Source organism: Saimiri boliviensis, chromosome 15 (genome assembly GCF_048565385.1).
Source record: "Saimiri boliviensis isolate mSaiBol1 chromosome 15, mSaiBol1.pri, whole genome shotgun sequence".
NCBI classification, from domain to species: Eukaryota; Metazoa; Chordata; class Mammalia; order Primates; family Cebidae; genus Saimiri; species Saimiri boliviensis.
Window position 1 is genome coordinate 58,957,173 of NC_133463.1, and position 14,035 is coordinate 58,971,207.

A 14,035-nucleotide genomic window follows, 5' to 3' on the forward strand; every position below is an offset into this window, starting at 1 on the left:
TTCAAGCTTCAAGGGCCGTGTCTAGACTGACAAGGATTTGCTACCCCCAAAGTCCTATTAAGCAAGGAGTGTAAATGTATTTCAGAGCAGCTCAGGTACTGGAGCTTCTGCAGAACTTAGACGATCAGCAACCACAAGATCAGCTGCTTCTGGACCCCTTGCTTGTGATTTCAGCTTTCCAAAGTAAACACTGTATCATCAACACATTTAACAGTAAATCCTCCAAGAGCAGAAGACACTGAATCAGTGAGGACTGACTGGCATTTGTGAGTGTGTGTGAATGTATGCGCGTGTGTGTGTCTCTGTGTGTGAGAGAGCGAGCGAGCGTGTATGTTCTCATTAGGGGACGATCTATGATTTGACAGCCTCACTGCTGCTGCTCCTGCTGCTGCTTCTGCTTCTGCTGCAGCTGTATGGTCTGTCATTAGTTGAAAAGGGCTGTGAGGGTTTGGAGAAACTGCAGTTTTAAAAACTGAGCACTGCTAAGTGATCTCCCTGTCAAATAGAGTAGACGAGCTCTTCTGCGAGATTAGAAACTTGGACCTATTACTACTTCATCTACCCAGAAAAGCAGGCAGCGCTACACAGGGTAAGGTAAGAAAAGAAACTGTTCTCTCTTGGATATATGGGGCAGGGGGCATGGGGCATGGGAAAATGTCATCTTAAAGGCTTGCTATTTTATACCAAAGGCAGATCTTACCCTCTGAGAGCAAAAGATGCAACAGCTAAATTTTAACAAGCTTGATTATTGAGCCTCTTGGCTTTTTTCTCTGGTATCTTTTTCTTCTTTATTATACTTTTGCCAAGCATCTAGGAGATTTGTTAGTATTTATTTTTCATTTAGCTGATACTGTTTAGTTTTTTTTTTTTTTTTTTTCAATTGGGCACTGTTTCAAAACAGGAAGTTTTTTCTGTTTCTCTTTCCTTAAGCATTTTTCTCCGTTAAGAGGGAACTTCTCCCTCTTTACGTAAGCTGATCACAACAGTTACTCCATTCTACACTAGAGATGCAATAAAAGAAGTTTTAAGAAGTACATGTGAGCCTTATTCTCATAGAAAAAATGGGAAGTGAAAGGAGTGGAAGTGAGTTACTTGTGATTGGGACTTGATCAGAAATAATAACACTGTTAATAAATATGTACTATGACTCTTCACAGGGGGATGGAACTGCTGCAATGAAGGTGGGCACTGGAAAGAAGATGTTTTGAGAAGTCAGTGTTTCCGAGAAACTTTAACCCAAGAAAGATGGAAAACGAGACAGTCAGTGAACTGAACCAAACACAGCTTCAGCCACGAGCAGTGGTGGCCTTAGAATACCAGGTGGTCACCATCTTACTGGTGCTCATTATTTGTGGCCTGGGGATTGTGGGCAACATCATGGTAGTCCTCGTTGTCATGAGAACCAAGCACATGAGAACACCCACAAACTGCTACCTGGTGAGCCTGGCAGTAGCCGATCTCATGGTCTTGGTGGCCGCAGGCCTCCCCAATATAACAGACAGTATCTATGGTTCCTGGGTCTATGGCTATGTTGGATGCCTCTGCATTACTTATCTCCAGTATTTGGGAATTAATGCATCCTCTTGTTCAATAACAGCCTTTACCATTGAGAGGTACATAGCAATTTGTCACCCCATCAAAGCCCAGTTTCTCTGCACGTTTTCCAGAGCCAAAAAGATTATCATCTTTGTCTGGGCGTTCACATCTATTTACTGTATGCTCTGGTTCTTCTTGCTGGATCTCAATATTAGCACCTACAAAGATGCTATTGTGATATCTTGTGGCTACAAGATCTCCAGGAATTACTACTCACCTATTTACCTAATGGACTTTGGTGTCTTTTATGTTGTGCCAATGATCCTGGCTACCGTCCTCTATGGATTCATAGCTAGAATCCTTTTCTTAAATCCCATTCCTTCAGATCCTAAAGAAAACTCTAAGACATGGAAAAATGACTCAACCCATCAGAACACAAATTTGAATTTAAATACCTCTAACAGATGTTTCAACAGCACGGTATCTTCAAGGAAGCAGGTAAGCAAAACCAAAATTCCAAGTCAATAGAGAAAATGTGGGATAGAGTTCCTTGGAGATGGGATCAATTTTGCCCTGTTTAGCTGATGGCGAAACCAAAATACAATCATGCAAATGTTTCACAGTGTAAGCTTCTGCCTAACATATTAAATCCATCTCTAAAGTAACTGAAGATCTAAAAATAGATAGGGAATATTTGATAGCACATCAGCAGGTATCAGTTCAGGTGCTATTAAGAAACAAAGAAATATAAACAGAAACTCTTGAAATTCACCTTTAATATGTTTGTGCCTCTCTGGAAATATTATTAAAATATTTGGACAATTTCTAGCTTTTGTAAGGAAGAATTATATTACATGGTAAAGAATTATCTTTAAAAATTCTATTGTACAACAAAGATTTGACAAAATAGTTTGAAAACAGGTTAGTTTAAAAAAAAAAAGTAACTTTCTTTGCCATTCTACAGTTACTGACAATGGAGACCTACCTGAGAAGGTTCCTGGACTTACTTTTCGTAGTCTTAGTAGGGAAAGATTCACCCTCTCCTCCAGCTCCCTACACAATGTCCTAACATACAGAAACTGAAAATGCACCTTGCTCAGGAAATGCTCTAATAAAAGGGCCAACATCAAGCTCAATTTTTCATAAAGAATGATTGAATTTTTTGAATCTGTTTTTTTCCTGATAAGCATACCTAAAAATTCCTTTATGCTTTTAGATCACCTGAATGCCCATATAATTAGTTGAATAGTGGTTTTACTAGTGAACCAAGTGCAAAACTTTATTGCAGTATATATGATTTATAAAATCATATAGGAATAAAATGTTTTATATCATTTACACATTTATCTATATTTGTACAATTGTTCTAAGTTACTTATACACTTAGCTTTAAATTTCTTTATTCGTTAAACATAATAAACAGATGATATTTATTCTTATAGCTGAAAAAGAAAACCAAACTTAAAATCAACATGCTGATTCTTTTAAATGGGTTGAATCTTCTCATATTTTTCACAAAGAATGTAGTTCTTTCTGTGTACATAGCTAGAAACTGAGTGTACTTTCTAACAAGTATACATATGAATCATTCACACTATTACTTCATAAACTCTAGCTGATATATGCATTGTAACTGGACATAGTGAAATAAACAACTAAAAAATTTAAGTGTTTTAGATATGCATGAAATGAATAATGAGCCATAACTTAAAGGAAATACATATTGCATTTTAAATGGTGCTGTGATACTTGTTTTGTGCAATATGTCTTATTAAAGTTAACTAGACAGCAGAAGAGAAGACCTAAGCAACTACTGTCAGCTCAGGTTTCTTTAGCCTGGATCTCGCAATACTACCTAATATAAGGCTTATTTGGCCATTTAACACCCAAAACTTGATTAATGGAAATTTAGAGAGATCTATTGACTATCTTCCAAGACAAATGGTGACAAACATAATAAGAAAGTAAAGAATATATACTTCTCAGTTAGACATCAAACATAGGTTAATGTCTGCAGCAAGGAAGTTCAGGGAGTAAATCCATTTATTAGATGCCAATTTGCATTCCTGTTATAAATTTTTAAAACTTGTTTGTCTTGTCTAATGTCCTTTCTTTCCATTACAGTCATTAGTACCTATCAGCATTAATAACATGCTTTAATTTGCTAATTATGTTACATGTTCATACTCTTATTTCAAAGCTGTTACTGATAAGCTGTCTTTACAGAGGCTGTATGATAGGAGAAAAAGCCAAAAATTTGGCTCTAAACAACCTTGGGCTTAAATGCCAGGATTCCGTTCAAACTCTATAACCTTGGATAAGCAGAACTCTGTGAGCCTTAGTTTTGTCATCTATGAAATGAGATAAATAGCAATATCTAGGATCAGGGTAAGGTCCTGTGAAAAACCTCATGAAAGATGCCTAAAGTGCAGTGATGATTAACACCTGAGTGTTAGCTAGGCTCCTTCCTAATTTTTAAGAATATATTGGTAACCATAAGGGAACTACAGGTATTTCCTTAAAAATATATATTCACTGCTTTAACATAGATTACTTGTTGAACAAATGTGTGTATGACATAGTAACTTCTTTAAGGAGTTTTTTTGTTTGTTTGTTTGTTTGTTTGTTTGTTTTTAAATAATTAGAGCATTTGGAAATACATTCTGAGCATTTGGGGTTGTCACATCAACACCACTGTCAGTTAACATCCAAGAGTAAGGAATGAAGTTCCTTGTTACGAATACCCATAACACCCTAATTGAGAAACATAGGGTGACATATAAGCCAGTAGGAGTGTATTTAAGTAATGTGTCTCGTAATTCAATCCTGATTATAGATGGGATGGGAGTTCAGAGCAAAGAAGGAAAATTACTGGGCTACAGGGATCAGAGAAGTATTCATGGAAGAGGTGGCATTTGAGATGGTTCTGGAAGGATGAAGATAATTTGAAAAGTAAAACTCAAGAAGGGTGGTGTTCCATGCATAAAGGACAAGATGCAGTGGCTGGAATGAGAACAGTATGGGCTTGGAGAGGGGCCAAGAAGGGGCATACAGATTGGAACTTACAGAATGGAGTGACTTAATTGTCTGAAATGAATGATGTTATTTGGGGGAATGTTAAAAAGTAGGATTGGATTGATAGCAGTGTGTGTGAGAGTGAAGGAAGAAAGAGAGACAGAGAAGGCTGTAGAGGATCCAGTCAGGCAAGGAAAGGAATTTGAACTTAATGAGAGGTAATAAAGAATGTGAGTGATGAGCACAGAGCAGCGATGATGAAATGGTGTTTAGGGATGAGAAATCTGATAGCGTTGGGGGAGGCAGATTTGAAGAGAAAGAGACTGGTGGCAGAAAAACCACTTTGGAAGTTGTTAGTAGTGCTACAGGTATGAGGCAGTAAGATTCTCTATCAGGATAGTTTCAAGTAAAGAGTAAACCAAAAAATGTTTCAAAGAAAGAAAGGGTGTGATATGAACATATTAGAAAAGATGAAGAAAGGACAATTGAATATGGCACCAGGATTCTGAGTCTGGAAGAATGTGGTGCCCTGATCACGGGAAATGAGAACTGGGAAGGCGAGCCAGTTTAGTACAAAATTAGTGGCCTGCTTTTTTTTTCTTCCAAAATAGTTACTTTCTTAAATCTTTGAAAGGTTCAAATCTCCACTTTCTGTAGCCAAAGTATTTTAATTTTAATATTTTCTATGCATTTTTTTTCTTTTAGGCAAGTTTAATTTACATTTTAATAAATACTTATCTGGGTCAGGTCTTTCTAACCAAGTTCTTAAATTCAAATGTGCATAGCCTAAAAGAGCTATATGAAAAGGAAGTAAAAGCATATTTATATATTAGGGACAAATGGGAATTTTTTCCTGGCTTATTTGTTTTTTACTTATAGTCTCTATGCAGAAAATCCAGCCCAGAATCTTTTCTTCTTTCATTCAGAGATTCAATTATATTTTAGGAAGCCATCTAAATGTTGGGTAAATTCAATAAGATAAATTACTCAGACTTATGACTTGGAATTGTGTAAATCCAAAGGATTATCTGATTGACTAAATGTATTGCTTTTATAGTTGGTTGTTTCAGTACAAAAGAGGCATGGTTTAAATTACCATATTTGTGACACTTCAGCTCTATCTACACAATGCCTAAATAGTTCCTCAGTTCAGTCAGTTCAGCTGTTTAACATTATGTAGATAAAATATCTCTATCATTGACTGTATATTTCTATGTAATTGATTGGATTTCTGGCATTCTGAAAGCACAGAAACACCTGAACATCTTAGTAAAATGTAATATCAATAAATACATTCAATTCAAATATGTGCTTTCTAGAGGATGCAGAGATATGAAGAATATTTTATAGAGTTATAAAACAGGCTATCAGTTTTATTTTCAATGGAGTCACTCTAATAATTTTTTCTTAATTCTTACAGAATAACTAATAGAGAAACCATGCAACATAGTCTTAATAGAAGCTCTAAGAGTAATGGCAGAATTTTTACTATGGAATTCACTTGACTCATCAAACCTTAAAAATATCAAACAGTCTTGGTTTCTGTCAAACTATTGAACATCTAGAAGAAACATTGGTAGCCCAAGAAAAAAATGCAACTTTCATTTTTATTTGTTATTTTATATATATATACATTTTAGATGGAGTCTCCCTCTGTCACCAGGCTAGAGTGCAGTGATGCAATCTCGGCTCACTGCAACCTCTGCCTCCCAGGTTCAAGGGTTTCCCTTGCCTCAGCCTGCTGAGTAGCTGGGATTATAGGCACGTGCCACTGCACCCAGCTAATTTTTGTATTTTTGGTAGAGACAGGGTTTCACCATGTTGGCCAGGATGGTCTCAATTTCCTAACTTCATGATCTGCCCACCTTGGTCTCCCAAAGTCCTAGGATTACAGGCATGAGCCATCATGCCCAACCTATTTACTTTTTAAAGAATACAAGTTTTAGGGTGTGAATGAATATTTAATTAAATTAGAGATGATATTGAACAGCCCTACTGCAAAATTTTACTTAATGTTGACCCAGCTCTAGCTTTAGAACTTTTGCTTTCCCCCAAACTCATATAAAATAAAATTAAAATTAAAAAAAAAAAAGCAGGCTGGGTGTGGTGGCTGGCTCATGCCTGTAATCTCAGCACTGGGAGGAGGTGAGTGGATCATCTGAGGTCAGGAGTTCAAGGCCAGCTTGGGCAACATGGTGAAAGCCCATCTCTACTAAAAATACAAAAAATTAGCTGGATATGGTGGCAGGCACCTGTAATCCCAGCTACTCGGGAGGCTGAGGCAGGAAAATCACTTGAATCATGAGAAGGAGGTTGCAGTGAGCTGAGATCTCACCATTGCACTCCAGCCTGGGCAACAAGAGCAAAATTCCATCTCAAAAAAAAGAGTAAAGGAGACTAAGAACATAGTTACTGACCAGCCTTCACTTGTCTGGAACTTGGGTTATTAGTTTGCATTTTGAAAAATTCATGAGAGAGTATGTAAATCCTTTAATACACAAAGGAAAGGAGGCACAATGTTGGAATGTCAGGCAGTAGGGCTGGCATTTGGGAGCATAAAATCTCATAAATTGTAAACATAAGCAACTTCCAGCTCTACCTACATCTAAGAGAACCTTTACTCAACAGACTCGTCCTTCTCCCCAGGTAGCTTAATCAATGATTAACCTCACAGGGCAAATTAATGATATTAAACTCTTCAGCATTAGGCCTAGATTAGAGGTTTCCCAAAAGTACTGAGGCTACAGGCTCATCTTTCATTTTCTTTTTTTCTTTTTTCATTTCTCAAATTTTTTTTAGAGATGGAGGCCTTGCTCTGCCATGCAGGTTGGAGTGCAGGGGTGCCAATCATAGCTCACTGCAACCTCTTCCTCCTTGGTTCAAGCAATCCTCCTGCTTCAGTCTCCCAAGTAGCTGGGACTGCAGGTGCACAGCACTGCACCCAGCTCATCTTTCATTTTTCATTGTTTTATTTATTCCAAGTGTCTGAGATCAACTATATACTTGGTAGTGTATATCTCTAAGTTCAGGAGAAAAATGTATAATTTTATGACAGCTCACAGCTAAGTGTGCCATTTTATTTTTATTAAAGAATAGTCTTTTATTTTCTGATTCACATCTTGTACAAGAAAAAATTTTGTACTTATCCTATAAATTGGATAATTACCCCCAAAAGTTGTGTGTTTTGTGTGCCTTGGTTTAAATACACATTGTTTATTCCTAGTTTGATATTTGCAGCTTTTATGCAAATATTAAATTAGAAATAAACACTGTATATTTATGAATAATTGAGCCATAATTTCACTGGCAGAGAAAAATAAATTTTTCTATATGCCTATAAAAAAGAAAGACCTATGCTCCTATAGAATTCAGTGTGGTCACACAAGAAACATCATAATATCAGCTAACCTTGAAGATGACAAACTACTTTATACTTCTTTATATAACTTCTCATGAATTCTTCAAAATATACACAGATACCCCAAGTTCCAGTCAGGTGAAGGCTGATCAGTAACTGTTCTTAGCCTCATTTAAGTTTTTTTAAATGATTTTCAGAAAAAGCAAAAGTTATAATGCTCAAGCTGGGTCAGTGTTAAGCAAAATTTTGCAGTAGGTCATTCTTATTCAATATGTTTCCTAATTAAATTAAGCATTCATTCACATCCAAAAAGCCCCTAGCACTACCCTAGATGTAGAGGCTACAGGGATATATAAAGAAAAACTCTTTATCTTCAAGGAGCTTAATATTGGCCATATACACAAATAATTCTGAGCATACCACTACATTCTATGATGGAGAACATGGCATCCATGAGAGGATAAGGAAATGGAGGAAGGCTTTTGGAGTATATAGTATTTAAACTGGACCTATAAAGATGGGACGAATGTCTACAAGCAACCCTAAAGTCAGACAGAAAAGAAAGAAACCAGCAGAAAGGGAGAAGCAGATGGGAGAGGACCGGGCATGTTCAGGGAGAGAATAATCTGGTATTGTTGAAGTGGGCTATGGAAGGGAAGTTTCTAGAGAAGGAAGTCTGAGCCAGATTGTGGTTCAGCTATGCCTAACTCTCACCTCTCCTCCCCATCCTGTCCCTTGTCATTCTACATACTTTCTTCTATGCCTATGCTTACAACTACCACTTGAGTCTTCAGTGTATAGCTTTATAGAAGACATTTCCTGACCCATACACACAGTTGCCTTTTGGACATCACATAATTACATCCAATCCAATATGTCTAAACCAAAACACATTATTTTGCCTTATCAACATCTACCTCTTTGTTTCTTTCCTATGTTAGATTCCCAAACCAGAAACCTGGGAGTCCTTCTAAGTGCCCTTTTCTCCTGTTATCCCCCCGCTCCCCATAGCTAAGCAATAGCCAAGTTCTAGTGGTTCCAGCTCATTATTCTCCTGCTGACCTACTTCTCCACTCACATTGCTGCTGCCCTGGTTCACCGCCTCTCGCTGCCCTATTTCAGTGCACACCTTACCAGCCTCTCTGGCTCCCATGGCACTCTCCCTGAAATCATTCTGCACATTGCTCACTAAGGGATCTCTCTAACACAGAGAGATACTATCAGCATAATTTTTACAGTCCCCTGAGGCCTGGAGTTTTAACTCCTCAGCATAACAAATAAGAGATTGTCCCTTTCCTATGTTTCTGACTTCCTCTCATGTGGCTCTCCCAGCTTACACATTACGCTCCAGCAATTCTGAATTATTTGTAGTTCTCTGAACTTGCTGCATTCTCTCAGCTGGAACACCCTTCATCTGGAAAACTCCCAATTATCTTTCAAGTCATAAATCAAATGATGCCCAGCCATCCCATCAAGCTTTCATAGAATTTCCCAGGTAGATTTATGTAGCTACATTCTTAACTACTATGTTAGGTGTTCTTGCTGTGTTTCCACAGTACTTTGCATACACATGTGGTTTAGTAATTCTTGGTCCTTATAATTGTTGGCATGTCTTTTTACCTTCACTAACATCCCTAAGAATAGTGCTTTGTATTTCTGGTACCCTTAGCACTGCATTTGGCATAAAATAAGTTCTCAAAAATGTATACACTCAGTGGTGTGTAGCTGCCAAGGAGTACAGGCTTTGCAAGAGCAGGTGATTAGTCTCACTCCCTAACTCCACATTCAGTGCCATCACATGGGTTCATTAAAATTGGTCATGGCTGAATTACTTACTCCACAAAATCAGCAAATATGACAAGCCAGGGTCCCCTCTTTTCTGGGGAGAGATGATTGTTAAATATTTATCAGCACACTTCTGTGTTTTTGTGATTATATATATGCATATATGATATGCAATTTTACAAATGTAGTAAATGAAAGTGTAAAATAATACAGTCATACAGACTTAGGGTCTAAGTCAAGTCCAACACTCTATTTTGCTCCCTGAAAACTTATATTTTCCATGTGACATATCCTTCTCTGATTTTAATTAAAATATCCTTGTATTTTATTAAATCCTTTTTGAATTCCCCAAATAACAAAACTGCAACTAGACAGTATGATGGTGATTATATTAGTGAAGAAGATGTTTTAGGAAGATTTCCCCCTCCAAACAGAACAGGTTGATTTCAAAACATGGCACACTCAGATAATAATTCACTTCATTGTACAACAACCTGTTGGCTTTCCCATGAACCTTCAAATTCCCTCCACAATAAGAGAGCTACCTTGGATAGAAGGCATAAAGAGGCAGAGAAATGACAGCCCAGGGAAGGGAAACAAAATGAACAGAGGTATAAAGATGAGAAGGAATCCATGTAAGTACCCCTATGTGACTAATTTTCCTTAAACAGTTTGCACACATCATCTTCCATAAAAAGAAAATATATCCAATCTTCTCTGAGGGCTTTCAACACCCTTCAAAATATGACCCTTTCATCATTTTTCTGTCTTTGTTCATCCATTATCTCTTCAATTCAATAAACATTTATTGAGCACCAATGTTAAGCCAGGAGCTGTCTAAAGAACCAATGGTAGTTACTCTCTTCTGGAACATTCAGTAAAATATGAAAGATTGACATTAAAACACAAGGTTAAGCTGTGCAGCATATAGAAGTGACAAGAAAGTGGTGCTTATTGTGTATAAGGTTGAAGAGCAAGCCCCCAATGGAATATGAGTCACTCTCAACACTTGAAGGATGAATAGGCATTCACCAGGCCAACGTGAAATACAAGAAGACCTTCCAACCAGCAGAAGTAGTCAACGAGGCCAGAAAAACCAAGCCCAAGACCACCATCAACACCTGCCTTCTCAGTTTTCTCTTCATGCAATTGAGCAATGCCAGAGAATATCACATTCTACAGACAGCAGCTTCCTCACCCTTGGAGTTTCCATTCCAAATGGGCCCTCAGGGATTTCTGTCTATCCATATGCAGAACCATAATCAATTTCTTCTTTTTGTTTCTTAAATGGCTATTTCAAAATTCCCTACTATCCTCATGTCATTATACATGGAGTTCTTTCCTTTGAAGTTTTTCCCACATCCAATATCTCCCTTCTATTGTTATGACCACAGTTCCAGTCCCATTGTGTCCTCTCTGCACTGTAGGCAAGGAGGCTAATCTCCATCTCCTGTCTTGCCACATGTGCAGAAGCCTCCTATCAATACCCTGCCCTTTTTTTCCTTTGAGACACTCTTGTTCTGTCACTCAGACTGGGGTACAGTGGCTTGATCTCAACTCACTTCAGCCTCAACTTCCCGGGCTCAAGCAATCTTCCCACGTCAGCCTCGTGAATAGTCGAGATTACAGGGGTATGCCACCATGCCTGGCTAATTTCGTTCATTTTTGTATAAACATGATGTCTCACTATGTTGCCCAGGCTGGCTCAAACTCCTGGGCTCAAGGAATCCTTCTACCTTGCCTTCCCGATGTGCTAGAATTACAGCCATTGGCCATCGCATCCCCCCACCCCCACCCTGCCTCTTGATTGCCCACTTCCAGTTCTTCTCCCAGGGTACTGCTAGAATCATCTAAAATGCAAACTTGATACCATCACCGTGCTGCCTGAAATCCTTTAATCTTCCCATTTCCTATATGTTAAAATCCCAAGTCACTATCTTGGCATACTAGGACGTTTATGATTTGCTCCCTGCTTTACTTTCCCAAACTCATTGGGCCCTCTGTCTCCCAACATACCCTCATACAGGCAGTTTCCTTCACTGTTACACTCTCTCATGCCTGCCAGCGAGCATGCAGACTCCTCCAGTGTTGAGCGTTCGGTAGCCACTTATTTGACCTGTTTCTTTCTATCCTTCCTGTGGTAGGTCACCTCTTGGAGCAGGCTTTCCTGACCACCACTGGCAGGGTTGGGTGTTTCTCCCTTCCCTTTGCAATACTTTGTGCTTTCATCTGTACAGCTCACTATTTTGCTGTTAATCATGTGTTCAGATGCCTCTTTCTTTCTTTTTTTTTTAAATTGTACTTTAGGTTCTTGTGTACATGTGCAGATCACGCAGGATTGTTGCATAGGTACATACATGACAAGGTGGTTTGCTGCCTCCATCCCCCTGTCATCTACATCTGGCATTTCTTCCCGTGCCTTTCTTTTAGCTGATTGCGCATCCCACAATGGCAGAAACATGATCACATTTATTTTTGTGTTCATGGAGCCTCCATGGTGCCTCCATGGTCATATTGATAAATGATTAAACTAGTAAAGCCTGGGTATACAGGATAAGAAAATGGAAGAATCAAATATGACTCTAAAGATGTTTTTCAGGAAACAGAAAATGGTAGAATTATTGAAATAAATGGTAAGGGAGAGATATTAAATGGAGAGAGATTAAGAGGAGGAGTTTTATGTAGGAAGTGGAAATAGGGGATTGGAAGTGAGTGGTCAGGATCAGGTAAAGTGAATTTGTAAATCATTATAATTATGGAAAGAAGGTGTGATGGGGGTTGAATTTAAGGCCTGAAGAACAGACTGACAAAAACTGAGGTACAGAAGAATGTTTACAATTAGGCTAAAATGGGATAGGAGAACTTAGCTAGAAATAAAAGGACCTGTTTTTTCCTCTTGGACGTGGCTGGAGGGCCAAAGACATGCTTTAGTGGATTCTCCCACTTGGGAGGAAAATTAAAGAAAGAAAAATGAGTCATGGAGCAAGAGAAGATACAGTTAAAAGAATAAGTGGATTTATCTACTAGAAGTCATGGTCTTGCCACTGGAGTCAAACATAACACTTGAGAGCTACATGGAAGTACATGAGAAGAACTTGAATAAATTTAAAGCTAAATTAGCTCTGAGAATTGAACAAGGCCAAATACATATGCACATGAATTAGGATGCATAATGTGAAACACTTGACAGCCATATTCAGTTGAAATAAAAATAGATAACATTTCAAAAAAGAAAACACTGCAACCTTTCATAAACAACACTGGTGACTTTTGGCTATAACCCTTGGATAGATTGCTCTGAACATAATTATATAGTAGCTGCAAGAAAGTAAAGCATCCTATGCCTCTCCATTTTGGGCCTTTGTTGTTTGAGTTTTATGAGGATTTATGACTGTGGGAAAACTCAGCATATTTTCTGTGGGCAGCAGCTCTTAGCTTAGAAAATAAGGAAGTGGCTCAGTGAGAGAGGTGGCACCATTGTGAGAGGGAGAAAGGACAGAGGCAGGGTGAATGCAGAGCACTCCATGAATTTTTAAAGATCGTTTTGTATAGTCAACTGATTCAAGCCCCTGGCAATGTGCAGAACTGACACCCTGCCATGTTTTCTCTGATAGGAGCTTGGCTTTGTGACTAATTTTACCTCATGAACATTTGAAAGATTATGCATACATAAAATTCAGTAGAGAAGGGTAGGAGAAAATAATTCACTGGTAGATTTTCTGTTTTACCAGGAAAAATAGGAATAGGCTCAGATTCAGAGTATATTTACAGGAGAAATATTTAACTAGAGATTATAAGGGGCTAGGATGGACCTCCAGGGATTTCTTTAGGAATCAGTTGGAAATCTGTCTGAATAAGTAAAAGCAATAGAATCAATATGTTGGTATAAAGCAACTGCAGTGCACAGGAGAGGTGCTATCCTGGAATTAAGCATGGTCTGGTTTTGAATTCCAAAATAATAATTCTATTTTTACAGTCCCTTCCAGTATGTTATATTGTATGGGACAGGAAAATGGTGAAAGTAAGGAGAAGATAGATTCGGACATATTTGCATCTCCCCACCTATGATTTAATTGAAAACATACTAAATGTCATGAACTTTATTAGCCACTAGGATACAAAAATGATTAAAACAAAGCTTATGCTCACAAAAAAGTTCACAGTCTAATAGAGGAGAATAGAATAGTAAACTGATAAAGTTATAAAGAAATAAATGTTATCATAGTGAAAACCCAGATTAATGGCACCTGATCTACATGGCTTGGGAAGAGGTGGGCACAAGAAAGGCTTTCTGGAAATGAGGACTTTTAAGCTGAGCCTTGTGGCTTCATAGACATTTTG

The 14,035-nt window shown here is 38.0% G+C and overlaps 1 protein-coding gene across 1 annotated transcript in view; it reads left to right on the plus strand.

The window, feature by feature from the left end:
• Window positions 1-206: 206 nt before the first annotated feature.
• Window positions 207-14,035, plus strand: part of TRHR (thyrotropin releasing hormone receptor) — a 39,791-nt gene continuing 25,962 nt past the window's right edge. Inside the window, exons 1-2 of the mRNA XM_003938587.4 lie at window positions 207-594; window positions 1,158-2,034. Coding sequence (XP_003938636.1) covers window positions 1,246-2,034 — 789 coding nt within the window. The 5' untranslated portion in view covers window positions 207-594; window positions 1,158-1,245. The remainder of the gene's footprint in view (window positions 595-1,157; window positions 2,035-14,035) is intronic.